Genomic DNA, 26,813 nt, shown 5'->3' with positions numbered 1-26,813 from the left:
GAAAAACACTTTACTTCAGGTTGGGCAGCTGACACAGGAAGGCTTTTTTTTTTAACACGTTCTGCTTCTCCCAGAAAGGAGTAGTAGCCAATAAGTGAGAGGGGAGGAAACAGGGAGGAAGGGTTGGTCTGTCCAGTCCTCGCTTCCTCCCTGTCACTCTCCTTAATGGACAGTGAGCCTCTGTCCTGCACACTGAGAGAGGACTTCTACAGTTCGAGCCAGTCAGCGCTCACCTGTGTTTTCCAATCAGAAAAAAATGTAAAGAGTGGCAAAACTGTAACTTCACATTTGTTTTCCTTATTATTGTCAGTCGTCCTTTGCTCCAAGCTGTAGAAAGATGCAGGTCAGACACCACTGCACAACCCCACTCACCTCTCAGTGGCTGTGACTCATCAGCCCGAGAAATCGAGGAAGTTGCGCCACTCCGGCAGAGCCCGCCTACGTCAGTCTGACAGCACCCTGACTTTTTGTGGTTAGGATGAGGCGTCACACTGAGGAGAACTGCCTGCAGCCGGCCTGCTCCACTCGACAACTGCTTAGCTCATTGCGCACCTGGTGCAGAGTTCGCCGTGTGCACAGCGTTTGTACAAATTCCCATTCACAGGGCTTTATTGGCATGACTGATTATTTAGTTTTGCCAAAGCAGCTCCAATTAACACAACATTCGTGGAAATTTACAGTACAAACATATTATTGGGCATCTACATATGTGACATATAAACATTATTCTGAAACAGGCTGACTCTCTCTTCCTTAGGCTGGGACAGGTGGGCACACACTGGGCTGCAGCTCTACTGAGTTTCCTTCCCCAGTAGGATCGGAAGCTGTTTGGATTCTGGCAGGTGTGGGAATTCTGGGATTAGAGTTGTTATTCAGGGGAAGAATGTTTGTCTAATCCTAGAGTATCTTGCACAGTGCAGAAGAAAGTGTATCTCTGTCTTTGCTTCTCCCTGCTGCGGGAGCACAGCCTGTCCTCTCTGTCTCTTTGTGGTCAGCCGGGTCAGCCGGTGTCAGCCGGTGTCGCCCAGTGACTATGGCCAGGCTATAGTCACTGAGCCTGAACTTCATCAGGGTCATTTTCTCTGTGCTGTCTCCTACCCTGGTCAGATATTAATTCAGCTAGTCTGGCCTCCATCCTAGGAAAATAATGATCTGTGGACCTCAATGCCACGGGCTTCTGCATGAACACAAGGAAGAGCTTTACACTGCCAGGGAACAGAGTGACCCATTGTGAACGAACACACCATCCTGAAAGACGCAGAAAAAAGGGAGAAGAGGATCTAAACACAGCAGAGGGGGGAAAAAGTTAAAAAGCTGTAAAAAACACAGAGCAGGTGAGAAGAGGAATCAGGGGAAAGCGGAGAAAAAAAGTTATTTCTCTGATAAAACACGCCTTCATGTCATCCAACACACCCTTTTGTCTCAGCTCTCAGGAAGGAGTTTGGTCTTGTTTACCTCCTGACTGCCTGTTAAGGGAGATATGTCAGTTTAAGCAGAATGTTCACACCCCTTAAGCCCTCCTGCTTGAGAGAGTAAATGTTCTTTGTCTCTTTATGCTCTGTCGTAAAAACATTCTGACAGCTGGCCTGACATTGTTAATACTATACAGCAACTTTTTTCCACAGACACAAGGTAGAAGTGCAATTAATAAAATTCAATATTCAATATAAAATTCAATGATATTGGGAATAAAAAAACAAAATCAATAAACCTATGAAACAGAAGCAAGACAATACCACAAAGGACTTGTTGAACATGAGGGAGCAGATGGATCCAGCCTTATGGAAACACCCCGTAGAAGACATTTATCTAACACACTGCAACACGTACTACAGTATCTCACAGGAAAGAAAAGGGTGCAGCTGTCAAAACACAGACAGACCGACAGATTTTCTCTCAGTGGACAGCTGACAGTTTAGGAAGGTAAAGACTAGTATTGGACCTTCATTCACAGACACTTGGACAGCACAGGAAGAAAAAAAAAACATTGCCAAATGGTGATAAGATTTGTTTCACAGTTGATTTATTTGGTTTGGTTTTGCAAAAATGGAGAAGCTCACGGAACAGAAACTGCAGCACTTAAGTCAAGTTTTGAAGCAGAGCTGTAGAAGCTATCAGCACAGAGCTGTCAGTGCTCAGAAACCCTTTTTTTCAGAAACCCCAGAAACACACAGCCTGTCCACACAGGCTCACGATTATCTTCTGATGCACAGAGCTCGAGCAGCATGCTCAGACTTCCTGCTCAGTCAACAGGATGCCAGCGGTCTGGGCTTTTGGAAGGAGGTTTTGTTTGATATTTGCAATGCTCTATCTGGACTGAATTATACACGGCACTACAAAAAAGTCATAGAATAAAAAAAGCATATTTAGACATTCCTTACATGCCACCAGTCCAGTGCTTTTTTATTAAAAATAAGAGAACATCAGCCATTGCACAATATTACACGTACAAAAACATATTTCCTGAGAAAATTGACGGGAGCTGGAAATTTCACCTTCTGGTCCCTAATAAAATGTGATGCAATGTGAATTTTTTAATAAAATTATGTTGCTCTTAGCAAAGCACTATGACCAACAATGAAGAATACATTGGACATTCTGTAGTTCTTTTTTTTACATACGGTTACCCTTCATCTTAATTAAATTGTAACACATTAAAAAGACATTTCTTGCCTCAGATCTGTTTGTGGAATTAACACCAATACTAGATTCGTGGCATTGTGGAAAGTGACTGTGAGTCTTCTTCAAAGATTTCAGAGCATACTGAGCATTCTTGGTTCTAGGAAGACTTGTCAGGCACACTCAGGCTCAAACTTGTCTGTTTTCATAATTAAAAGCCTTGTGTGCACTGTGCCCAACAGCGAAGACATGATTTAATGAGTGTCTTGCTGGAAGATGGAGGGTGGAAGCAGCAGTCAGTGCAAAGACTGAGTGTGCAAAGCACGCACAGGTGGTACAAGGCAGCATAAAACCAGACTGAATTAACATTCTATAATTGCATTAAAGACCACGCCCTTGAATCACAATGTGACGTTTGAGCGAAGTTCGTCTGACTCGTAAACGACAGCATTCCATTCTGTTCAGGACAAACATAGGGGAAGCTAGCGGCAGGAGACACCGGCTTAGCAAAGTGAAAATGGAAAGTTTGAGAAATGCAAATGTTTCAGGTTGCAACGGGTTTAAAAAAATACAATTGTTGCTTGAGGCGTAGTCTTAGGTTTGAAAGTTATTCAGGGGGTGCCCTTAAAGATCTTGTTAAATGTGAACAGTAAACTAATGTAAAACACTGGAAGCTTATTTTCTACCTCTTTCATTTCTCTGCTTAATAACAAAGAAAGTGCTCTCCTCACTCCTACACAGAATAGGCTGCTCCTGTACACTATCACACAATGAGCCAGGAGGCACCTGAGATATACAGATAACTGTACACTGAGCACTCCTGGCCCAGGCTTATATCACAACTGCATTCTATGAAATTTGGACCTCTTATTCTATTGAGATTATAATCCTGTTATTCAATATATTGCATATAGAAATAATAATGAAAATAAAAATACTAAAGTGTAACTGTGGTGTACAAAACACTTGAAAAGAAAACTTTCAAGTTAAGACTGAGGCTCCTGAGTTCACATTAGACCACAGGTAAATGCATTTACTCCCGAGGAGAATTTACAGACAGCTTCGGCACGCTTTCTTAAAAATGCAAAAACAGATACTTTCAAGTCTTTGCTCATCAAAACCCCTGTGCATTTCCGTTCACATCTGTGAACAGAGTAAAAGCTAAAAACGAAATATAAGAAGGCTGACGTGATCTTGTTCCTCCTGCAACGGGGTGGTTCTGCGTCCTCTAGTTCTGTGTCCAAGAGGACAGCACAACAGTGCGTTCCTCCCCAGTTCTCCCCGGGCCAGCACCGCAAAGAAAACACCGCTGGAGAGTTCCTCCACTGCGCGCAGGCAGAGGACTGCTTCAGAAAGGCCAGAGAAACCTGCCGCAAAAAACGCCCGGGGCCTTAAAGTCACTGAGACAGCCTCGCTCCGCCGACAGAGAGAAGAGGAGAGAGAAAGAGAAAGACGTGATCTTCTGTCCAGCTCCGAGGCTGCTGGAAGGCTCAGGCCAGAGCTGCGTGCCAGTCCTTCAGACATCCAGCAGCTCTGGAGAGGTGAAGGAGAAGTGCTTGAACTCGTCCTGGTTGACAGAGGGGATCATGGGGTCCTCGATGGGGGTGAGCGTGGGCTCCTCCCTGGTGAAGTCCGGGTCGAAGTTGTTGACGTCCTCCGAGGACTTCTGCGCGACACAAGGGGAGGGGGTGAGCGGCCTGGGGTCAGGGGTCAGGTTGAGGCCACCTGGGAAGGTGTTCAGAGGCACCGCTCCACATATTAGCATGACCCCAGGTGGACACCAGCTCTCGAACACTTCTATCAAACACAGCAAACACTTGAAGCAATAAAACAACCCACTATGATTCTGTCACACAAGCAGAAAGCATCTAGAAGAAAGGGGATACAAAGCATTAGTGATTGTGAAGTATGATTTGTCAGGAGGAGGACATTTTCAGTCCAGGTCCCAGTGTTAAAGCAGCTAATCTGACTCCTGCCTCCTCCATATACTCAGCCTCCTATACAGTGCACTAACCCTACTGTGGAAGCACACAGGGGCAGCTGAGAGAACTGGACAATAGTGAGTTCTGGAAGGACGAGTGCAGAATGGCGCAGAAGGCTTACGTACAATTCGGGGTTTGAAGGGGGGCTCCAGCTCCCGCCGGTTGAGGCGCTCCCAGTCAATCTCCCTGAAGAAGGGGTGAGTGAGGATGGCGCCTTCTCCACCCTCCGCTGACACACAGCCCAGGCGCCGGCTCGGGTTCTTCGTCAGGAACTGCAAAGGAAGAGCAAAAACTTCAGACGATAGCTCACTACGGCAGCCAATCAGCACGGTGGAGAGAAGACACTACTGAGCACAGCTCAGTGGGACAGCCAATCAGCACGGTGGAGAGAAGACACTACTGAGCACAGCTCACTACAGCAGCCAATCAGCACGGTGGAGAGAAGACACTACTGAGCACAGCTCAGTGGGACAGCCAATCAGCACGGTGGAGAGAAGACACTACTGAGCACAGCTCAGTGGGACAGCCAATCAGCACGGTGGAGAGAAGACACTACTGAGCACAGCTCACTACGGCAGCCAATCAGCACGGTGGAGAGAAGACACTACTGAGCACAGCTCAGTGGGACAGCCAATCAGCACGGTGGAGAGAAGACACTACTGAGCACAGCTCAGTGGGACAGCCAATCAGCACGGTGGAGAGAAGACACTACTGAGCACAGCTCACTACGGCAGCCAATCAGCACGGTGGAGAGAAGACACTACTGAGCACAGCTCAGTGGGACAGCCAATCAGCACAGTGGAGAGAAGACACTACTGAGCACAGCTCAGTGGGACAGCCAATCAGCACAGTGGAGAGAAGACACTACTGAGCACAGCTCAGTGGGACAGCCAATCAGCACGGTGGAGAGAAGACACTACTGAGCACAGCTCAGTGGGACAGCCAATCAGCACGGTGGAGAGAAGACACTACTGAGCACAGCTCAGTGGGACAGCCAATCAGCACGGTGGAGAGAAGACACTACTGAGCACAGCTCAGTGGGACAGCCAATCAGCACGGTGGAGAGAAGACACTACTGAGCACAGCTCAGTGGGACAGCCAATCAGCACGGTGGAGAGAAGACACTACTGAGCACAGCTCACTGGAACAATCAATGAACAGACCCATCTTTACAAATGGAATGAATAATTACAGCCAATGAAAAATATGATGAGAATCCCTATTTAGATAGGTGATCTCGGCTTCCTCGTTTCTCAATGTCACCTGTGCAGACAGAGGTCAGACCAAAAGCACCACACTGACATAAAGGGTACAGCTTTCTTTCACTCCTCAGAGACATTACAGCTGAGCCCTGTTCAGACAGAACAGAGCTCCACATCTTTTTAAGTCGTGCATGGGCGGAAAAGTATTTGTTTTCAATAGATGGGATCACATGACAGCGATCAGCCGTGCTTAGAAAAAAAAACGCCGTAAACTCAGTTGACCTCTCCACCACTCGTGGGCCTTGCACACAACGAAAACTGTGATGTAAATGTCATGGACCATATGATTGTGCATCGTAGTGTGCAGCCCCAGCTGTTACTGTGATGCAGACCGAATGGAACGCTGCTCTTGAACCTTGGCGGCTGGGGGCAATAAACCAAAACAGTTTGTCACTTTCCAACAGAGCAAAGGGAAGCTGGGAAGAGAACAAGCAATGCTGACTTTATCAGACCTGCATAAATCCGGAAGCATGTTGCTGAAATTAAACAGAATCATCCCTCCTTCAGTTGAAGGCACAGCCGGTGGATTTCACAGGCTGCAATCAGTCCAGTAGTTTGGCCCTTGATTATGGTCTCTATCCTGGGCCTGAATCTATATGCTTTCACAGCAGATTACACCATTCTGCAGCAGAGGCGACTGTACAAATGCAGACTGCTTTTCAATTGCCAACAATATCAGTGATGGGGGGGCTCATCTCTGGGACACCCCAGAGGTTGTCTGAAAAGTGTTTTGCCCCAGTGTGACAGCAGTCCTGGCGCCAGTGGCACGCACCACCCCTGCCGGCACTCAGGAGAGCACAGAGGAGGAATGAGACATCTGCTCAGCCTGGGAGTCAGAACAAGCGATATGACCTTGGCTATCTATAGCCTGCCACTTCACGCCCTGCTGCACCAGCCAGAACAAACACCAGGTCTGTGCTCTGACGGGGGTCCTGCCCTTTCCGGGATAGAGCACGCAAATGGCAGATTGGAAACACAAGTGTTGGCCCTGGAGTTAAAGAAAACCCAGAAAAGATACACTTTTGCTTGTTTTCTGGCTGGAGTTCGGAGTCCTGTGTAGTAGTGAAAAAGTGTCTGCATTTTGTGTGCGATTATCAGACCTTTGTCACTGCTGATCTGCCCTACCTGTGGACCTTCAAAGCGAATGAGTAAAGTCCCTGTGGCGGGACATTGCTGCCCTAGTGCTAGTTCACTGCACAGAGCCACTCTCCTGTTATCTGACCCAAAGCAGGAGACTCAAGAGGGAATTACGCTGTAAATCTGCTCTCCTGCACAGATCACAAAAGCACCACTTCGACAGCTTTATGAACTGTGTCAAGGTTATTATAACACCCCGTCTCTGGAAAATCAAATCCCATTACCTACAGAGGTACTGCTGCGCAGTAACATAATGTAATAATTGTCTTAGCTTGTGTCAGCTGCAATCAATGCGATTTTCAATACTGATTCTCGGCTGTCGATTTCGATTGGCTCCCTAGCCTCCAGAGAAACCGAGAACACCCGACCTCCTTCTGCCCAGCAACGCAGCCCCAGCCAGCTGCTGCTTCAGCGCAGCTAGCAAATGGGAGCAGAGGATTAGAGCTCCAGTACAGAGCTGGTGGGCCAGAGCCATGGGTCAGAGCATATCAGGGCTGCTCAGACAACACAGGAGGGAGGTACAGATCAGCCACATCCACTCAGCTAAGGTTGTGTGCCTTTCTGCTAAGGGAACGGACTTTAAGTGTGCTTCAAGGCCCCCTTGAAACCTCAGCTTAAAAAAAAAACCTGTTACAAAATGAGAAATCAATGTGCCATCTAGCTAAGGATGGCATCTTGCATGGCTGTGACATGTTTACTCTTTTTTTCAGCCACAGAGATAACATCAAACATCAAAACTGAGCCACAATGTGTTGGGGGACTCAGGCAACCTGCAGCCTTCATGCTGATGCTGCCAAAACTGTGACCACAGGGGAGTTATCAGCTTTCTTGCTACAGAAGCAGATGTGAAAACGTATATGGGAATATATATATTTTCACAATTGTGTATATGTATTTTTAAAAAGTGCTTGACCAATGCTGGGTCTGTCTTGACTGGCCTATAATCTGATTCACTTTCCAAAGAGCAGAGCTCCCGCAGTAAATATTGGTGAGAAAACAAAACTCATGGAAGCACTCGCCAAATCAAAAATGAAATAAAAATCACCAAAATGTAAAGACCGAAATTTTACTGCTACGTTATAACTATACTGCAAGTTACCAGGCTTCTTGCTAAACTGTTACCGTAGGCAGAGCGGCGTTTGAGCGCTGATCTGCTCATTCTTTCAGGCCAGTACACTTCCCAGTTCCCCTCAGAGAGAGCTCGGTTTATTTTTAGCTCAAGCCTCAGCATAAATGCTGCTTTAATACAGTTATGTAATGATGTCACCCAGCCAGGGATCCAGCGGAGTGGAACAGCTGGACAGTTACAGCACTGTGGGTGCCAGCTCTGCACAGGCTCTCCCACAACACCAGCACCCCCTAGCCCTCGGGGTCCCCTGGAGCCTACGGCCCAGAAACCAGGCCTGCTCTCCTTCAGGGACTGATGCCTACACCCAGCATTTCCACAGGTGATTGCCCCCAGCTGAAAGCTCCCTCATAACATCACACACTCCACCTCAACGCATTTGTAACAATGAAAGGGTCTACACATACAAGCCATGCAGATTTAACTGGTGCACTGCAATCGTTCAGAAAGCTGGGTGGTGTGCTTAGAACAGTGATCTACCGGCAACACCAGCATGATAGATGGAAGAGTTTCCCCACATGCTTTTAATTAAGACTGACAACTAATGGGGCCTGTTCTCATCACTTTTGTCCTAGTGCAGTGCCAAACTCAACAACACTTACAACCTTAATTGCCTCCTATTCACGAAAGCTTTTCCACAGTAGGTTCTTGGAGATTTTAGATTACAGAATATCCAGCATTTATTCACAGACAGCAACAATACCATAAGATCTGAATAACCCCCCTTTATTAAAATTGTACTGAAAGAGCTTAAAACTTCCCTGCAGGTGATAATAAAGACCTGGTGTCACCTCTGTCCTTAAGACTATCCGGCAATGTTGGGCTCTTAAGTTTTTCTAAATGCATATGTCTGCCTGTCTGAAATGCAGAGGTGCTCTCTTGTTAAGAGAAGGCTGGTGTGTACAGTATTTCTGCCAGGGGTGTTGGTGCTTTGGCACCATGACAGAAGAGGAAGCGAAGGCTCGCTCCGGAGGGGCGCAGGACTCACAGCCTTGAGGATGTGCACGGAATCGGCGCCGAGCCAGGCCGCGTAGACGATCTCCTCGTTCAGGATGGACTCGAAGAGGTCGTCCTCGTTCTCCGCCTCGAATGGCGCGTGCCCTGACAGCATCTCGTACAGCAGCACACCCAGAGCCCACCAGTCCACCGAGGGCCCGTACAGCATCTCCTGGAGGATCTGAGCACACAGCACCACAGCACAGACGTCAGCGCAAACAAGCCCTGGCCGACAAGTCAAACAGCCTTGCGGGGAATCTGCCCTGAATCGCAAAATCATTCCAAGAGGGCCGATTTTCCTGCACTTTGATGTCTGTAGCCCCAGATTAAAGTATGCATGCAGCTACAGCTTCAATCCACACAGCACAGGGCAGTAGGGTTGAAAGGGTATGAATGGAGCTGCTGTAGATGGTCCACTCTTTCTCGGGTAGATCCGATTCCTGGTGATGGGAATCCTGTAAGTTATTCATTCTTTTAAGTATTTTAAGTATGCCGCACTATGCTGAATGCCATGCTAGGATAAGCATTATCTCTGCTGCCTTCATTATTTTCACATCTTTCACTCGAATCTCGGGTGTAAATGATTTAGAAGAAACACATACAGGGTGCCTCTCTCAGAATGGGCATTATTAACATGCGAAGTCAAGCTGTGGTGTTCCATCATTTCTGTTCCATTCCCACCCTGCAGGACAACAGAGGGGGAATCATTCCTGAGGGGCAGAAGTGAAGCACCAGTCGTGAGTCAGAATTATGCCACTCCTGCCTTTACCAATGCACCTCCTGACACAGGCATTACAGGCTATTCATATCCCAGATTCTGACCATGAAGAACTATACAAGTGACAAAGGACATGACAGCAAACAGGGGAACTCATACACAAGCTGTGACGTTGAACTTCTGAGCTGTGCAAAAGGAAATCTGGCAGCTGAGTGCATTGAGACTGTCAGTAATTGATCTTCTAAAAGAATGGAACAATTTCAGGCAGGAAGCAGGAAGCACACAGGGGAGCTGAGTAACGCCTTTGTGTGCAAAATGTGGAAAGAGTATCCGAAGGGAAGGGTCTAGAGTTACAGAGTATGACTGCTATCTTGAAAATTTGGAAATCAGTTTTTTTAATGCCAGTTATGGGAAGTCAGTCCTTGGGGGTTGAAGAAAATGTTATTGGTTAAGCAGCAGTAAGATACTTACTTAGGACATAAACAACATGTTGACCTGTTATCCCCAGTAAACCCCTGCTTCGCAGGAATGGTTTATATACACAACGATCCCTGCCAACAGTTTCGTTTCGGAGCAAAGAAACATGCTCTCTCTCAGCATGTTTCGGGGAGACATCCGAGACATCCTACACTGGCAGGATGGAAATTTAAAGACCCGGGCCCTGTACCTCGGGGGCGATGTAGTCAGGCGTCCCACAGAACGTCCCTGTGGCCACTCCCTCGAAGATGCCCTCCTTGCACATGCCGAAGTCAGCCAGCTTGCAGTGGCCATCCTTATCCAGGAGCACGTTGTCCAGCTTCAGATCCCTGAAACACAGCAGCGCCCTCCAGTCAGAGCACCATCGCACCCAGCCAGCCGGCGGGAGTCGACACGAGAACGAGAAGGTGCTTCCCTACACAAACGGCTGGGCTTCGCACCAAATGACATAGCCAGGAGGTGGAAACGACTTCAGGACACCCTTCTCAAAACATTTCGATAGTGGCCTCAGATCAATAAACTGGTGGTAACAACATGATCAGGCTGGGTTGAATGTACCTCACCATTTCTGTGTTCTAGCTATTTTTTTTCACTCCATTAAGGGCCTGCACAGCAGGAACTTAAATCAGTTTTTGAAGGTCATAGCAGACGACATTGTTACATTTTGTGAAGTCAGGCTGCATACTGAACAGATGAGATAACAGCGCAGGGACAACTTTCTGATATTCTGCCAGACTGTTCCAGAAAACTCAATATTTAACCAACAGACAGAAAACAAATTTGCTTTTGACTTACCGATACAGTTTACAGGATAATTAGAAACAGATTATTTTGTAGATTCCTGCAAAAATGTTAGTTGACGAGTAAACAAAACTTTGGCCGTAGTAGGCTGGTCATTAGTAATGCTGTGTCAATCGTTCCCTTGGGACAGAAATAAGCTGTGTAGATTAATAAACAGCAAACCACAGCATCACACCTCAGTGAGAGACGTTCTTCTATTGAATGAAGCTCACATACAATATGATATACAGCAGATGCCAGACAAACTTAGATGTTACATGGCCAAAAAGGCAGATTTAGAAGTGGTAAGAATCTCTGGTAACGTTGTGATTGGATGAATAATTCATTAATATTCATACCCATGATTCAACATGTTGAGCAACCACTGCTCTTAACTCACAAACTGAGTTTAGGTTCAAAACCTAACTTTCAACCTGGAAGGGTATGAAATTATACATACAAGGACAGATGGCTGGAGGCCTTCTGCTGTGCGTTCTATGACAGAATGTAAATTCTACATTTTTATCACAGTTGCTGGTCTATGTGCTTGCAGGGGTGTCATTGGAAATCACTTGTCTTGGGTGGGTGTTGGCACTGATTTGTAGGAAAGCAGGTTGAAGTAATTTAACTAGTCTAATTATCTGACAGGGATTTTATTTGTTCTTAACTTCATGTGGTGAACACCTTGAACCAAAGCCAAGTTAACTGTACTGTGGCGGCACTTTTACTGTCACTTCATTTCAGGCTTTGATGGAACCAGCAGAGTATCTAATCCAGCAACAGAGTCAGTGGCTTAATTGGAGAAAGAATACATAAGGCTGTAGCCCTGGCTATGTCTCCCCAGAGTGCTGATGTGCCATTTATCCAGCCTACCAGGAAGGAGTGTGCAAATGTGGAGTGAGTGTGGGCTGTGCTGCTGCTTCTCGCTGCGTTTTAAAACGTTTGGAGATTCCAGTAAAGCCGCTCGGCAGCTGCCAACGCAAACTTGGCAGCTCCCCGCAGGCCCTCCAGTTACAAGGCAGACTGTGTGTTCAGTCCAGGAGCAGCCCTGAGGCTCCGTCCCGGACTGGGTAAGGGTGCCAGGCTCCTACAGGAAACCCCAGCCCTCGCTGGCCAGCTCACACCTGTGCAAAGGTGCAATTTGCTGATTTTGCAACTCTGTGGTTTTGCCCACGGAGGCAGCAATGTTTACCATGAAGGGCACATGTTTCTTACTAATTAAAACCAAAACTATGCATTCAATCAAAGATCATTTTGCGAGACTTACGTTTATATAATTTGCCTGACTGTATCATCTTAAGTGACTTACTTTTGCACCTATTTATAAAACGGGGGATTTTGCTGGAGCAGTCTGAGTTGCTCAAGGCTACAACAGCTGTGTCTCACCAAGGATTTGAACCCACAAACCTTCCAGGTACAAGTCCAGAACCCTGAACACTGCTGTCCTAGCAGAGAAGACATACAAGCAGGTGAATGAGGTGACCTCACCAGCCTTTCATATATGTTTTCTTTTTCTTTCTACCAAAACTATGTAAGCATCAAAGAACAAAAATGTCTCTCGATGACCTAAAATAGCCGCTCCTCCCTGATGCCTTGTACCTCACTGGCTTGAGATGGTCAGTCTGAGGGCTAAGGGCACCCTGGCCCCATGAACACAGACAGAAAGCAGTCCTGGGAGTTTGCCGAACTAGTCATCTGGACAGAGCCCTCCCATGTTCGGTTTTACTTGCGACACTAAGTAATGACACTGTGTGGTGATGGTGGGGAAGCACTAAAAAGGATTTGAAATATCTAATTTTGTTCCAGCCCGCAAAAACAAAAAAAGTAAAACAGGAAACAGGAGACAGTGGATACGTGAGAAACAGCTCCCACTAAATAACGGCTCTGCTCTCCCTACCAGCCAGTGTTTTCGACAGCTGAGATTCTGCTCAGAAAGACTGGGCAATTACAGCCCTGGCTCCTGGGGCCTTGTCTAAAACAACACCTCCCTGGGAAACGGGATTTAGTTCCCGCAGACCATGAGCCGGCAGCAATTTACCGGAATTACAGATGGTGAAACAGGGCCATTTGCATCCCGAGAGGCAGCAGTTTCTTTTTACCGAGTGAGATCGTACAGGCCCTGAGCAGAAACATGGCAGCCACTGGCTCCCACTCCACAGAGGTAGTGCTGCTTCTCAAAGACTTGGGGAAAACAAGGCCCACCCCCGCTTTTGTATGTTTCATGTGCTGATATGTTTTATGATTACGATTGCGTGGCTCCCCTCTCCCCCACAACCCCCCCCAGCACCCCCTATTGATCCCACCTCAGCTCCTCCACTGCTAGGAGACCAGCGCTGCCCCTGCACTGATGACTACAGGCCGAGGTGAGACGCTGACTGGCCTCTAATATCAACAACAAACATGATGGTGCACACAGGCCGGACTGCAGGCACTGTCTGCAGCACACAGAGCAGTGGTTAGGAGCACAGCTGCCAAGCCTCCAAACTGGTTGTGGACCATAAATTCCAAACATTACTTCTTAGTGCTTCTGGCAGACTCATCATTACAGAGGCATTGACGCTAGTAACCATGTGATTGTTATCACAAAAGTGCCCTTTACTGACTTTTAAGTATGCTTCAGTGTTTGATTGTATGAGTGCAAGGATTGCAGTCTTGCTCTTCAGGTCTTGGATATTTAAGCTTTTTCAGAAATGGTAGAAATGTAACGCAAACCAATAAATATGAGTCATATCCTTTATTATTTGTTTCAAGAATCCTCCTACAGGCCTGTTTAGACTAGATGCAGGTGATAAACCTTTGCATCTTCTGCAGCCGTCTGCAGTGAAATGTTAATACATTCCTACAGAAGAACTGTCCTGCATGTCTCACTGCTGGGCAGGACATGCTCTGTGGAGACGCACGAAAAGGGTTTATGTCAGCCCCGCTGAGCCCAGACAGCCTTGTCTGTGTCACGTTTCACGTCAGCGGAGGAGCTGTCCTTGAATACTGCCCTGTGACTGTCTGCCCGCATGCCAGAAAACTGTATCCTCTCATCATACACAGCTAGGAGAGCAACCTTCCTTGTTCCCTCTGCCAACATGAAAAAACAAGCAGACTACAGATTTAGTGTGTCTAGGGCACATGCCAGGGCAGTGGAACACCTTCCTCTGCCCAGCAGATGCTTTGTGTCCGAGACCATGTGCTGCATTCGATTCAATTGTTCCAGAGAGGTCGAAGCAGTGATAGACAAAGTGCATTGACATCAGGTGGCACAAGACCAGACAAAAGCCATATCACCCTGCAACTCACAACTGGCAACCCACTGAAGCTAAGCAGGTGTGAGCCTGGTCAGTACCTGGATGGGAGACCTCCTGGGAAAAACTAAGGTTGCTGCTGGAAGAGGTGTTAGTGGGGCCAGCAGGGGGCGCTCACCCTGCAGTCCATGTGGGTCCTAATGCCCCAGTATAGTGACGGGGACACTATACTGTAAACAGACGCTGTCCTTCGGATGAGACGTAAAACCGAGGTCCTGACTCTCTGTGGTCATTAAAAATCCCAGGGCGCTTCTCGAAAAGAGTAGGGGTGTAACCCCGGTGTCCTGGCCAAATTTCCAATTGGCCCTTACTAATCATGGCCTCCTAATAATCCCCCTCTATGAATTGGCTACATTACTCTGCTCTCCTCCCCACTGATAGCTGATGTGTGGTGAGCGTTCTGGCGCACTATGGCTGCCGTCGCATCATCCAGGTGGATGCTGCACATTGGTGGTGGTGGAGGGGAGTCCCCATTACCTGTAAAGCGCTTTGAGTGGAGTGTCCAGAAAAGCGCTATATAAGTGTAAGCAATTATTATTATTATTATTAAAAGGACTAATGACTAATAAAGGACTTGCAAGGACGAATGAGGACTAGTAAAGGACTAGTACTGTGAAGGAAGTCTGGCCTTCTACTGTAAGTGCTGATTCAGGGTCACAGTGATAACAATCCACATTGCCTCCCTAGATGGACAGCCAGCCAAGGTGGGGTTGTTTACCCACTGCACTTACTTGGCTTTGTACTGTCACAACCCCGTGATTAATACAGCCACTTACAGAGGAGACTTAGACATTGCAGTATTGTAAGACCCTGGATTTGTGTCAACAGTGCAGATTAAGATTGCACAATATAGGCCACCTCCCACATATGAGCAGACAATACAATGCTGACATTGTGTCCTGATGAATAACCTGATTACCTGCTTACACGCAGTGGAGTGTGTGGACTCATGTGCCCTCAGTCACCTGCTTGTGATGGTTCTAGGTTGTACACTAAAAGGCCACAAGGAGTGGAATCTGAACGCAGTGTGACAGAGTTGGCATCACAGCGATGGCTGGCTTGACATCACCTGTAGGACACTGGGAAGACACAGCTGCCTCAGTGCCACACAGAGGGACCTGCTGTTGCACAAGAGCATCCGGGACAAAGACTTTAATATCAGAGCTTCCTGTGGAAAGCACAGGGCTCTCATGCACCACATGTGCTTCCTGTAGACGATAAAAAAAATAACAGCATCTTAAATAGCATTTTCTGTGCGTCAACACTCACAAACATGTGATATCTATTAAACCGCAACATCACCTGGATACAGAAATGATGCTTTACTGTCTCAGGCTGTATGGGCTGTGCTGTGTTAACAATGCTAGAAAAGCAGAACACGGAACACTCTGACACACCACCACGCACCACAGAGCTCCTCCACTCTGAGCCTCGCTTGAATACACACACTGTGACCTGCAATGCCACTGAAGATGAGGTGCAGGTGAGACACAACTGAACATTGAACACTTGAAAAGAGTGAGCAAGAAGCACAGTAACTGCATTATTCTGGGAACAGGGATAATTAAGTGCACAGAAGCAAAGCCTGTGATTAACTAAGTACACTTAATATGAGATACAAAAGCTTCAAGTCTATAAGTCTGCTTCCCACAGTTCTCTGTATTATTAGAAGTTCACAGGAATACAGCTTTTTATAGTTTCCAAAAGCTTAAAGCACAAGAACGGGCAGGTTCTAGTACTATACTGTGTGAGGAGGTGGCATCGCTATTAGTGTTGTTTGGAACTCAGTCTTGTTTATGAGCAAGCCATCTCACCACCAAGTGTAATCCCCATTCTCTTGCTGTCTTATAATAAGGGTGTGTTGGTGTTCTAAATATATCACTGCGCTCAGAGGGTGGGAAGGGAACAGTGGCTGTAGGAGACATACTGAGTGCTTCTTTGTCACAGTGTACATGAGAGTGGTTTGCTGTGTTATGAGCCTCACTCAGAGGGAAACAGGATTTCAAATTCAAATTCCAACAGCTTTATTGGCATGGTAAAGTGCCAATAGACTGGTAAAGTCTAGTGTTGCCAAAGTATATGCAAGCGATACCACATCTTCAGACATTTATAATACAAATACATTGAGGACATTTTTACATACAACATATAACACATAGAAATGTATTGAAAGAAAAGTTCACTGTTCCTCAGGCTGTGACAGGACATCACATACTGTGCTGCCAGCTCACCTGAATTCCTTCCCCCCTCTCCCAGTAAAATTGGGAGATGTTCTGATTCTGGAAGGTGTGGGAATTCTGGGATTAGATGTGTTACTTTGGGGAAGAATCCGTGTCTAATCCCAGCGGATTTCTCACAGTGATTCGAAAGTGCAACTCTGTCTCGTGTTCTCCCTGCTGGCAGTGGGTTTTACCACTGCTGTTGCAGCAACTTGAAGCCAATGTTAAGAATCTCTACAGACTAGACCAACAATCTTTACAAGCACACATGTGTACAAACTAAACCACTGCTATCTGTTAGTGGCTCGCCTGACAGGTCTAGTTCTTGATTTTGGTTATTTAAGATCTTTTCATATCTACAATAACGAATCATAAATGTAGAAACTTTCCCAAAGTCAGAAACAACAAACCTTTGCTAGCCTTTATTACTAGCACACTAAGAATCGTCTTTGAATTTTAACCACTGCTGTTACAGCTGCTTATACCCGACATTGAACATTCTCCAACAGCCAAGTCAGCATAATCTGTTAAATATCTTTATGTAGTTTCTTTTGGTGGGTGAATCACAAGAACTGCGGACAGTCAGAAAAAAAATCAAGCAACGCCGTATTTGTCATATTCTTTCCTTCTCTGTTCCACAGATTCAAACCACCCTTGAAAATCACCGAGTGGAAATTTGTGTTCATCTAGGCATCAGTCTGTGCCAGTCCTGCTTCACCACAGCCACATAACAGGGGTTCTTCCAGGTCAGAGGAAACACTTTGCTAAGGCAGTGAGAAAAAAGCAGGAGAAAACGTACTGTACACTCCAGCTAACATACTTGAACATTTTAGCTTGCCTGGGACCTTAGGGTCAACATCCAAACAAGTGAATGTTATCAACTATTTGACAAATTTGCCTGTGACCTATAAAAGTGATTTCATTTCAGGGGCACTGGAGTATTTAAATTTTTTTGTTCTGCTCTAAGATAAGCTCTTAGATCAGGAAATCCACACCAAGATCCGGATGCCAAAAAGGCTTTCATGAATCTTATCAGCTGTTGATTTCACACAAACCATATTAAAGCAAAGAAATAATAACCAACAGCCAAACACCATTATTTTTGTACTATTTGCTGGCAGTAGCAAGATTGACTTCTGCACTATAGTTAGGCTTATTATAAAATCTGTCACTGAGTCCTCGGTACTGTTCTCGCAATAAAACGCAATAAAGGAAATGCAATTCGGTTTAAAAAGCCTGGTGGTTCAACCACATGACAAGAAGTCAACTTTTTGCCTTCAATAAATTGGTTACTGGGTGATAGTTCAACACTAGAATTTTCTGCTGCATGACTGTCACTACGGTTTCATGTATGGTAGGATTTCTTGCTCCAGGGCCTTGCCTTCAAATGCAATAAAAGAGAATTAAGGAAAGATTTATTCTAAAGCTGCAATAGCTTTTGAAGGTCACACTGTGACATAATGGCATTTAAATCCACTCGCTTTGACACCTGCTGAACTCCTGTTCCAGACCTGTGATTTTTCCAGGGCGGCCTAGATGATGCTGCACCTGGACGTGGGGATCCAGAACGCACTGGGCATCATTGGCACCGAGACAGAGAGTCCAAACCCTTCACGGATTATGGAATTTTCAGAGCCCTATGGTCTCTTTGTGAAACTACTTCCAAGATAACAGTCCATCAATGATACTGAATTGACAAAAAAACCCTCTCACAGAGGCTTCTGTAAAAAGGGCTAAAAGTGAAGTTCTCTGCAACTATAGACTACAGTACATGCTGTCCTGTCTTCTCTGTCTCATAGCTACCCCCCAGAGATTATGGGAGCCAGAGACTGCAAACTGCTTCTGTACACACAGCATAAACCGCACTGGAGTGAGAAATATTACTAAGAAAACATTGCAATCGAGCAATGCAAACCAAGACACATTTTTTTACCAAAAAAAGTAGAAGCCAGTTTTTTTTTCCCAAGAAATGGACCATTCTTCGGCAGCAAACAGGATGCGAGATGCACTGTTGTTTTTTTTCCTAAGACCCACAACACTTTTGGTATGGCCTGTTAGTGTGTGCCATTCTGTACAACGTTTGGAGAGGGTGTCTAGGAGGAAAAGGTCTTCCCTGCCCTTCTGTAGCGCTGATCAAAATAAGTATCTGATGTAATAAAAGTCAGATGTGAGTTTCAAGTAGTTCTCTTGTATTCGGTGCACCGCACAAAGGATGGGATGACCCCTGCTGGCCAGAGGCACAAACCTGCACTCTTCAGTGGAAAATTGCCACACGTGCATCTATAGAACAGGCCTGCTGAGATGATCCTTGGCTGTAGATAATATTAGATTAAAGACCAACTGTTCACACAAGGTATAGATCATCACAGTGCAGCTGTTGCAGCCCTGAGCCTGGAGAGCAGAGGCGTGGGGGGAGTAATGGAAGGAGCTGGTGTGAGAATGAACAGCCTTCTTTGCACACACCCGAAACAGGGATGTATCAGGAGAGATCAAGGACCTGGCCATGCCACCCTGTGATGCTATGGATGCCTGGTAAGATCTCAAAAAAAGATTTAAAAATGGGCTGCGACTGTGGTTTAGCACACAAATGGACTGTATAAAGAGGTGGGTAATGGCATGCAGGCCCACAATGGACACAGGGATCTACAGCCCAGTACGATCAGCTACTGCCACAGCACAGGTGCTGGTTGGAGCCTATAGTACTCCCCACAGGGTACTGCTGCTGGTGTGTCTTTGCACTGGACACTGGAAGCCAATGAGTTTTGCTCATCACACAGGACCATAATGCTTTCGGTGCTGACATGGAGGCAAAGATTCTAATTTTAAACCAGCGCGGTTTTATTCAGATCTAATCCAATCTCTCTTGCTGTGAGGATGCCAACTGATTACTTAGAAGGTCAGCAGAGCAGGGAATTTGATTCAGTGGCTCTAAATCAAACCTTTGGGTCATATGGGCTTTAAATCCCTCAAACCCCTAAAGACCTTTAGTTCTTCCTGCCAGGCTACAACACTTGCAATGTTTGCATAACCCAAAGCAAGTGTCCACTGTCCTAAAAACGCCTTTCATGACATAATTCCAACTGGGCTTTGCAGGATCTCTTCAGCGAAAAAGAGATGGCCATACTGACGTCTCATCTCCCAGCGCTGAACTGTGAGGAATAAGAGAAAGACACCGCACCTTGGGTTCAAAACCGCCAGCATTACTAAACGCAGCTATCAAAAGACAACCTGCACCAATGTATTCCAGGATCACCCCAGGGAAGCTGACAAGCCACCCATCAGGCACAGATTTACCATCAGACCCCATGAACTGGTCAGAAAAATGTAACTAACCCTTGACTGTTAACACGTGGCTTGCTCTATACGTTTAAACTGTACGTGATTTGAACAAAGTAATAGTCCGAACCTGATGCGTTTCCGAAATCAATGCTTACCACACAGGAAGCTCACTTTTGCAAGTAAAACAGGAAAGACTGAGTGATTATGCCATTCTGTCAGGCAGGGTCCACCCTTGCTGACTGTAAGCACCTGTAATATGATATGTAACCACACAGAACAGAACTCCGTATATAGGGTCTCATATAAGGGCAGATCAGTGCCTGCCTCCTTTATCGCAGCTCCAGGTGCGTGCAGGAGCAGGAAGAAGGCAGGCTCAGTAACGCAGCGCGACAGACCCCACCTGTAAATGATCCCCTTCTTGTGCAGGAACATGAGAGCCGAGGTGATCTCTGCGGAGTAGAAGCGCGCGCGGCCCTCGTCGAACTTCCGGGACTTCTGGATGTGAAACATGAGGTCCCCGCCATTCACGAACTCCATGACAAAGAAGAGGCGGTCCTAGAGGGCAGACGCGGCGAAGGCTTCAATGAGCACCAGGTGAGGGCAAGCAACTGCTAATGAGTGCAACAGCTACAAGTTATCATTGAAAGAGGTTACTCTAACAGCAAACAGTCACTTGGTAAAGGAATACATTACTACTGAAAAGCAATTTCCCCCAGCTTATTAATTTAAAAAACGTATTACATTTACATGAGAACCTTGCAATTGAAATGCATTACTTTTTAGGTCCCTACATGCACTCACACACATATTCAAGCAATCAGGAACTGTGTCTACACCCCGACCCCCGAGATCTGCAATCCCATCCTTCTAAGTGTAACGTAAGCCGCAGATCTGTGAGCTTAGGTCTTGGTCGTGGTGTTGAGAAGAGAACTGCACCTTTCTTAATTTGTGGCTATGAAATGGGAAACTGATCTTTGGCATCCTGCTGGTGGAAACCGTTCAATTCTCATCAACACAAAAAAGATATAGAGATGAGGAATGCTGTGTCTTAATTAAAGCTGAAAGAATATCCTTTTTATGCAACTTTAAAGAGAGAGCTTAGATACATGAGCATGCAATGTGAATATCTGCTTGAAAATGTCAAGTATAGGTCTCTGAAGCTTTGCGCAGTCTGAAATGTGAAATCCTCCTATTGCTCACTATCATCCTTTTCCTCTACAAGGAAAGCTTTCTGTCTGAGGTCAGCAGGGCTCCTGGTTCACAAAAGAAATGGCTCTTTAAGCGCGAATCTCCCTCGAGGAGGGAGAAAGAGAAAGCAATGCCTGTGTAACTGTGGATGAACGGCCTGCATGACCCTGAAAGATCTTTGGGTCAAACCCATTTTCCGCACTGGTCTGGAACCCGCGGGGAATTCCACAGGAGCGCGCAGGCCCCTGTGACTGAGCCTGATGGGGTCTAACGTGAGGGTGTGAGTACTGTGGGACAATCGGTGCCAGCAGGGAGGCATGTCTCTCCCACTGAGAGAAGACACATCGTCCTGGTGAAAGTGCAAGGTGACTGCGCGTGCCCGCCAGAGGCAGAGACTCGAAGAAAACCACTGCCAGAAGCCCACCATCATTTCATCCTAGGGGACTACAGATTTATGGTCAGCCCTTAATACAATGTGATGCAATGTTGATGGATGGCAAAGCTGTTCAGCTAAATTAATAATAATAATAATAATAATAATAATAATAATAATAATAATAATTGCTTACACTTATATAGCGCTTTTCTGGACACTCCACTCAAAGCGCTTTACGGGTCATTGGGACTCCCCTTCACCCCCACCAGTGTGTAGCCCCACCTGGATGATGTGACGGCAGCCACAGGGCACCAGTACACTCACCACACACCAGCTCTCAGTGGGGAGGAGAACAGAGTGATGAAGCCAGTTCAGAGATGGGGATTATTAGGAGATATAAATTAAGCAAGTGCCCCATCCTTAGGAAAAAAGCTGCTTCTCCAGAGCTTATGAGGATGAGGATTTCTATGCTAGGTACGGAATTCCAGACATACGAGGGGGCAAGTCATTTCAGCCTGTGACTGGGCTGTGATGTCAGATTCAATCAGAACCAGGATCACTGAGGGCTCAGAGCTACATCGTTGCTTCACGGAGACTCCTGCTGAGACTGGACGGGCACGCTGCAGACGTGTGGCACTTGTGGGCTCAGAAACGTGCTGCAGAGATATTGCAGACGCAGGCAGCCTGTGGCTGTTCTCTCTGCGAGAGAAAATTACTTAATAGTGTTTACAGAGCTGACGCCTGAACGTACACGGGACACCGCGCAGTAATCAGCGCTGATCAGCACCAAAAACTTTCTCTGCTGCGGCAGTAACACCACTCCAGGCTCAAGCTTTTCTCCGCCCCACAACCAAGGCTGCTCATTTGTTTGACTTGAAATGATTTAAGAAGTACAGAGATCCCTCTGAGCAATGAGATGGGAAAAATGTCGAGACGCACTGCTGTGTAACTACCGTAAGTGGGTCCCACTGCCCTAAGTCACCGTGTGGAAGAAGCCGATGATGGCGATGTCTTACGGCTTTTGGAAGATTTCTAATGACCTGTCTTGTCTCCGTGACAAAAAAACCTTCCGGCCGGAATGATCTTTTTGCGTGTCGTTTGCTTTAAAAAGAAGAGAGCGAGTCATACTGTTCTATAAAAAAAACAAGGATTGCATGAGGAAATTGAGAAGAGATGCAGGTACCAGGGCCACAGTGCAGGACTGCACAGTCTGAGCTCATCTGTCCTCCACCAAGAGGGTGAGCGACTGCGGTCAGAGAAAGCAGGTTTGAGGTTTGACCCTCCACAGGCCCAGCACAGCCTGCGGAAGGGAACAGTGGCGGCTGTGCCCATTTCTCACGTTCTCTGCCCTACAGCCATTCTGTGGCGGAAAAGTAGGACAGGCTTGCTGCTGCCCCCTAGTGGAGCCTCCTGGGAAATATTACATTCCCGTACAAGCCTTTTCACTGAGCCACTTCATTGCAAGGGAGACCCAGGCCGTGAAAGAGAGGGATCCACTTTCTGTCCGTTTGCTGACTTTTTGTATAGATCACACCGGCAGTCAGAGATTGTGACACGAGAGGGTTCTGCTGCCCCGCCCCCAGCCTGCCTCTCTCCTGCTGCTCTGCCATCCACACCAAGTGTCATTTCATCTGTTGCCGTCAAACCCACAGGGAGCTTCCCTCCTCAGGCGATGCTGTCCATTACTGTGGCTCTGATAGATCGTCTCCATTCTCTCTCGCTCTCTCTCTCTCACTCTGTTTTTGCAAGCACCTGAATTCTGCTCTGCACAAGAAAAAGGACAGGGCAGAGAGGAAAGGAGGCCGCGCTGCTAATAGCTGATAGATTTCATCCAGCCTGGAATCATGGTCTTCTTTGCTCAAGACTAAAAAGGTTCAGTTCCTGCAGCCTGTCTGAGAAGGACATTCGTTTCAGCCCAGGAATGCACAAGTTTGCTCTCTCCAGTCAGATTTTACAACAGTAATATCATTTTTGTTTTTGTAACATGGTGACCTAAATTGTACACAGTATTCTAAATATAGGCTTACTACTGCATTGCACAATGTTAACATAACACCCCTTGATTTAATGTCTACACTCTTAACTATAAGTTGTACCATTCTGATTAAGACAGGATTTTTACAGGTTGCATGTTCAGACTCAGTGTTTCCCATCTTACATGCAGCACATAGCTTTTGTTGTTATCTGCATGTAACACTCTGCACTGGTCTACAATAAAAATCATGTTTCTGTTTTCCCCCGGTCCCAGATCTGCTCTAAATCTTCTGGAATTTCCTTTTCTGGTTCTGTAGTGTTTGTCAGTTTCTTATATTTCAGCGTTAACTTCACTCTGTGACTACACTCTCATGACTGCGGCCACACTTGTATAATGAGGAAGAAGCACATCAAAACACTGCTCTATAGCTAGTCTGTGACCTTGATTCATTTACTGACTACGCCACAATCCAGACTGTTGATATGAATTAGGAGGAGCAGTTGTCCTAATACAGTTCCCTGTGGTACTCTCCTAATTACATCACCCCAACTGCAGCATTCACTCCTTATCTATACAGCCTGTCTTCAGTCATTTAATCAGTTCTCAATCCAAAGACACACCATGAATGCCTCCCAGCTGCAACTGAATAATTCATCCTTTACCCAGAACATGGTCAAAGCCCTTGTGAAACTTTTATTGTACCATATCATGTGCTCCATTTGTACTGTATCTATTCCTGCCATTGCTCTTTCAAACTGGAGTTTCCTAAATCCATGTTGCCACACAGTTGATCCTCTTGATTAATTCTAATTATTGTTTCCATGTAAGAGATGTAAGACTTATTGGTCTATAATTATGTGCTTTGGTGTTGATGCCCATTATGAACAGGGGGCAGAGGAGCAATGTTTCTCTGCACGTCTGTTTTCAGTTCTCCATCTCTCTCTGCCTGTTCTGGGAGTGCGGCGCGGCGTGCCGTCCTCACCACAGTCTGGAAGCAGCAGTAGAGCTGGGTGAGGTAGGGGTGACTGCCCGCCAGGGACAGCACCCTCTTCTCCGTCATGGTGCACTCGACATCGTCGTCCTGCAGGATGATGTCCTTCTTCAGCACCTTCACTGCAAACACCCGCTCGGTGCCGTTCAGCCGGGAGAGCATCACCTGCGAGGGGAGACAGCCGCTCGTCACAGCGGGGCGGCACACAGCCTCGTGGCTCCGGCGCCAAGACCAGCAGGGGGCAGACAGGCAAAACAGTGTCGTTCGTCCGAAGCTTTAACACCGAGTTAGCACTTGTTTTGCTCCAGCGGCATTTTAAAAACCCTCCCACCACCACAAAGTGTACAGTCGCAAATGGCTCAGTATCTGGTCAGGGGCGAAGGAGAATCAGGTCAGACTGACAAAAAAGGAGGGCAATCAAACAGCTGGCACCGACAGAGTGCTATTTAATGACAATGTGGCTTTAGAACTCTAGAACTAAGCTCTGCTGGACTGCTGGGTGACTGATCAGTTCCAGGTACAGGATGTGGCCGTGACGCACCTTTCCGAAGCTGCCCTTGCCCAGCACCTGCAGAAAGGTGAAGTCATCGATGCCCAGTTTCCGGGTCTCGCTGTCGAAGCTGACGGACCGCGTCTCCTTCTCGCTGGACCTCCGATTCGGAGACTCCACGTTGTTGTTGCAGGTCTGGGAAAACAGCGATCCAGCCCCGGGTCTCCGTTATCGTGGACAGGACAGAATTCAAAGCTTTTTCACACTCCCAACAGACTCCTGTGAATGTTTCTACACCACACTGTGAACAAGTAGAAGAACCCTTCCCCGACTGTCGTTAGAAAGTCACTGTTATTTCCTCAAAACCGGGGACCCCGCACTAAACCAAAAATAAGCATTTAGAGATGTTGGCTAAACCAGCTTTATTTTGAGGTTGGTAATTTCCCAGCGCTTTTTACCGTTTCACCTAAACTGTAAAAATATGCTGATGGAGTGCAGGGCATTCGTGAGGTCAACGCAAATGTTTCAGTGTTTCAGGACAACAGAAAGTCAAACGAGTTTGATCGAGCCTATGAGAAAAAACACCAGGAGCCATTTTTCTGCTCCCACCTCCACCCTGTTACAGCACTCCAGAATCCTGCAGGCCTGTGGTAATCGTGCTTCATCTAGAGTGCAGTAAATTAAGAGCCCTGGAATGGCCTTTAAAACGCTCGGTGAAGAGGTATTGCCCAGTGATAGGAGACACAGTGTGAGGGAGAGGGGGACAGTACAGTGGACAGCAGAGACAACGTCACTACCATGGAGTTGCGTTTGGACAGGCCCCCCGCCTGCAGCCCCATCTCGGCCAGCTTGTTGGCCAGCTCCACGCTGTTCACCCCACAGCTGGGCGCCACGTTGGGCTTGCAGCGGATGTGCACGTTCATCTTGCAGACTGCGGACAAATCACAGAGACACAGTCAGGAGGACGCAACATCCTCCAGGCAGCGATACCATCAGTCCCTACGGTCTCTTCCCCAACACAGATAAGACAAGCCGACAGAATAATCTGCCACCAAGCATACGCAAGACAACAAAACTTCATTTAGGCTTCAGATACCATCAGTTTCGCTGTGTGCCAAAGTGCATGGCACAACATGCACACAGACAAACTATACAGTGCCTCATCACCCCAAAGCATCTTAGAGTTCTCTACAGGAAAGGTGTTAAGCACAGTAAACAAAAATTACTGTGGCCACAAAAATATGGATCGATAAAACAAACGATATCACAGTGACTATATCCAGTATTAAACTTTCCCCTGGCAGAGCAATGAGTAGTCTGCGCACTCGGAGCTTGAGCAGCGTGCAGTGGTGCAAAGGGAGAGAGGAAGACTTACTCTTGCAGTGCAAGCCCTGTCTCACAAGGCCCCAGAGCAGCGAGCCGCAGTGGTCGCAGAAGGTCGGCACCTTGAAGTTGTGCATGTTGAACTTGTGAGGCACGTTGATGCTGAAGCCCTGGTTAGTGGCCTGTCCGTGCGCACAGAAAACACAGGATTGATGATAATCATGATAATGTTGATAATGATAATGCTTGGTGCCCGAATCACTGCTGCACCGCGCTGCAGCAAGTGAGCGACCAAGGAGCTGGTCAGAGGCGAGAGTCCCATTGCAGCAACCAGGCCTGAGGCCTGCGAGACACACTGGTGAAAAACTGTACCTGCATTCATCAAAACCTTTTGACACACTAATCTACTAGCGGGCTAACCAGGTTCTCTGGGGTCTTCCAAGTCTTCTCCTACTTGCTAGTTACTAACAAAACTAATTAGTTTCTAAACTGCACAGATTAAGCATCATTTGCATGCTTCTAGAGGCCTAGTAAACCTGTGAAGCCACAGGCTTCCAGGGCAAAAGTATTCCACCGCTACCC

The 26,813-nt window shown here is 46.8% G+C and overlaps 1 protein-coding gene across 1 annotated transcript in view; it reads right to left on the bottom strand.

Annotated features, from left to right (window-relative positions):
* Positions 1–2,006: 2,006 nt before the first annotated feature.
* Positions 2,007–26,813, bottom strand: part of prkcha (protein kinase C, eta, a) — a 45,794-nt gene continuing 20,987 nt past the window's right edge. The window contains exons 6-14 of the mRNA XM_088647787.1: positions 26,284–26,413; positions 25,706–25,839; positions 24,960–25,103; positions 24,410–24,583; positions 20,289–20,443; positions 10,508–10,646; positions 9,115–9,303; positions 4,727–4,873; positions 2,007–4,285 (exon numbers count right to left, since the gene is read on the bottom strand). Of these exons, the coding sequence (XP_088503913.1) occupies positions 4,136–4,285; positions 4,727–4,873; positions 9,115–9,303; positions 10,508–10,646; positions 20,289–20,443; positions 24,410–24,583; positions 24,960–25,103; positions 25,706–25,839; positions 26,284–26,413 (1,362 nt within the window). The 3' untranslated portion in view covers positions 2,007–4,135. The remainder of the gene's footprint in view (positions 4,286–4,726; positions 4,874–9,114; positions 9,304–10,507; positions 10,647–20,288; positions 20,444–24,409; positions 24,584–24,959; positions 25,104–25,705; positions 25,840–26,283; positions 26,414–26,813) is intronic.

Source organism: Lepisosteus platostomus, chromosome 10, assembly GCF_059453375.1.
Source record: "Lepisosteus platostomus isolate fLepPlt1 chromosome 10, fLepPlt1.hap1, whole genome shotgun sequence".
Lineage (NCBI taxonomy): Eukaryota > Metazoa > Chordata > Actinopteri > Semionotiformes > Lepisosteidae > Lepisosteus > Lepisosteus platostomus.
The sequence above is the reverse complement of the archived record's forward strand: the minus strand, read 5'-3'. Positions and strand labels throughout refer to the sequence as shown.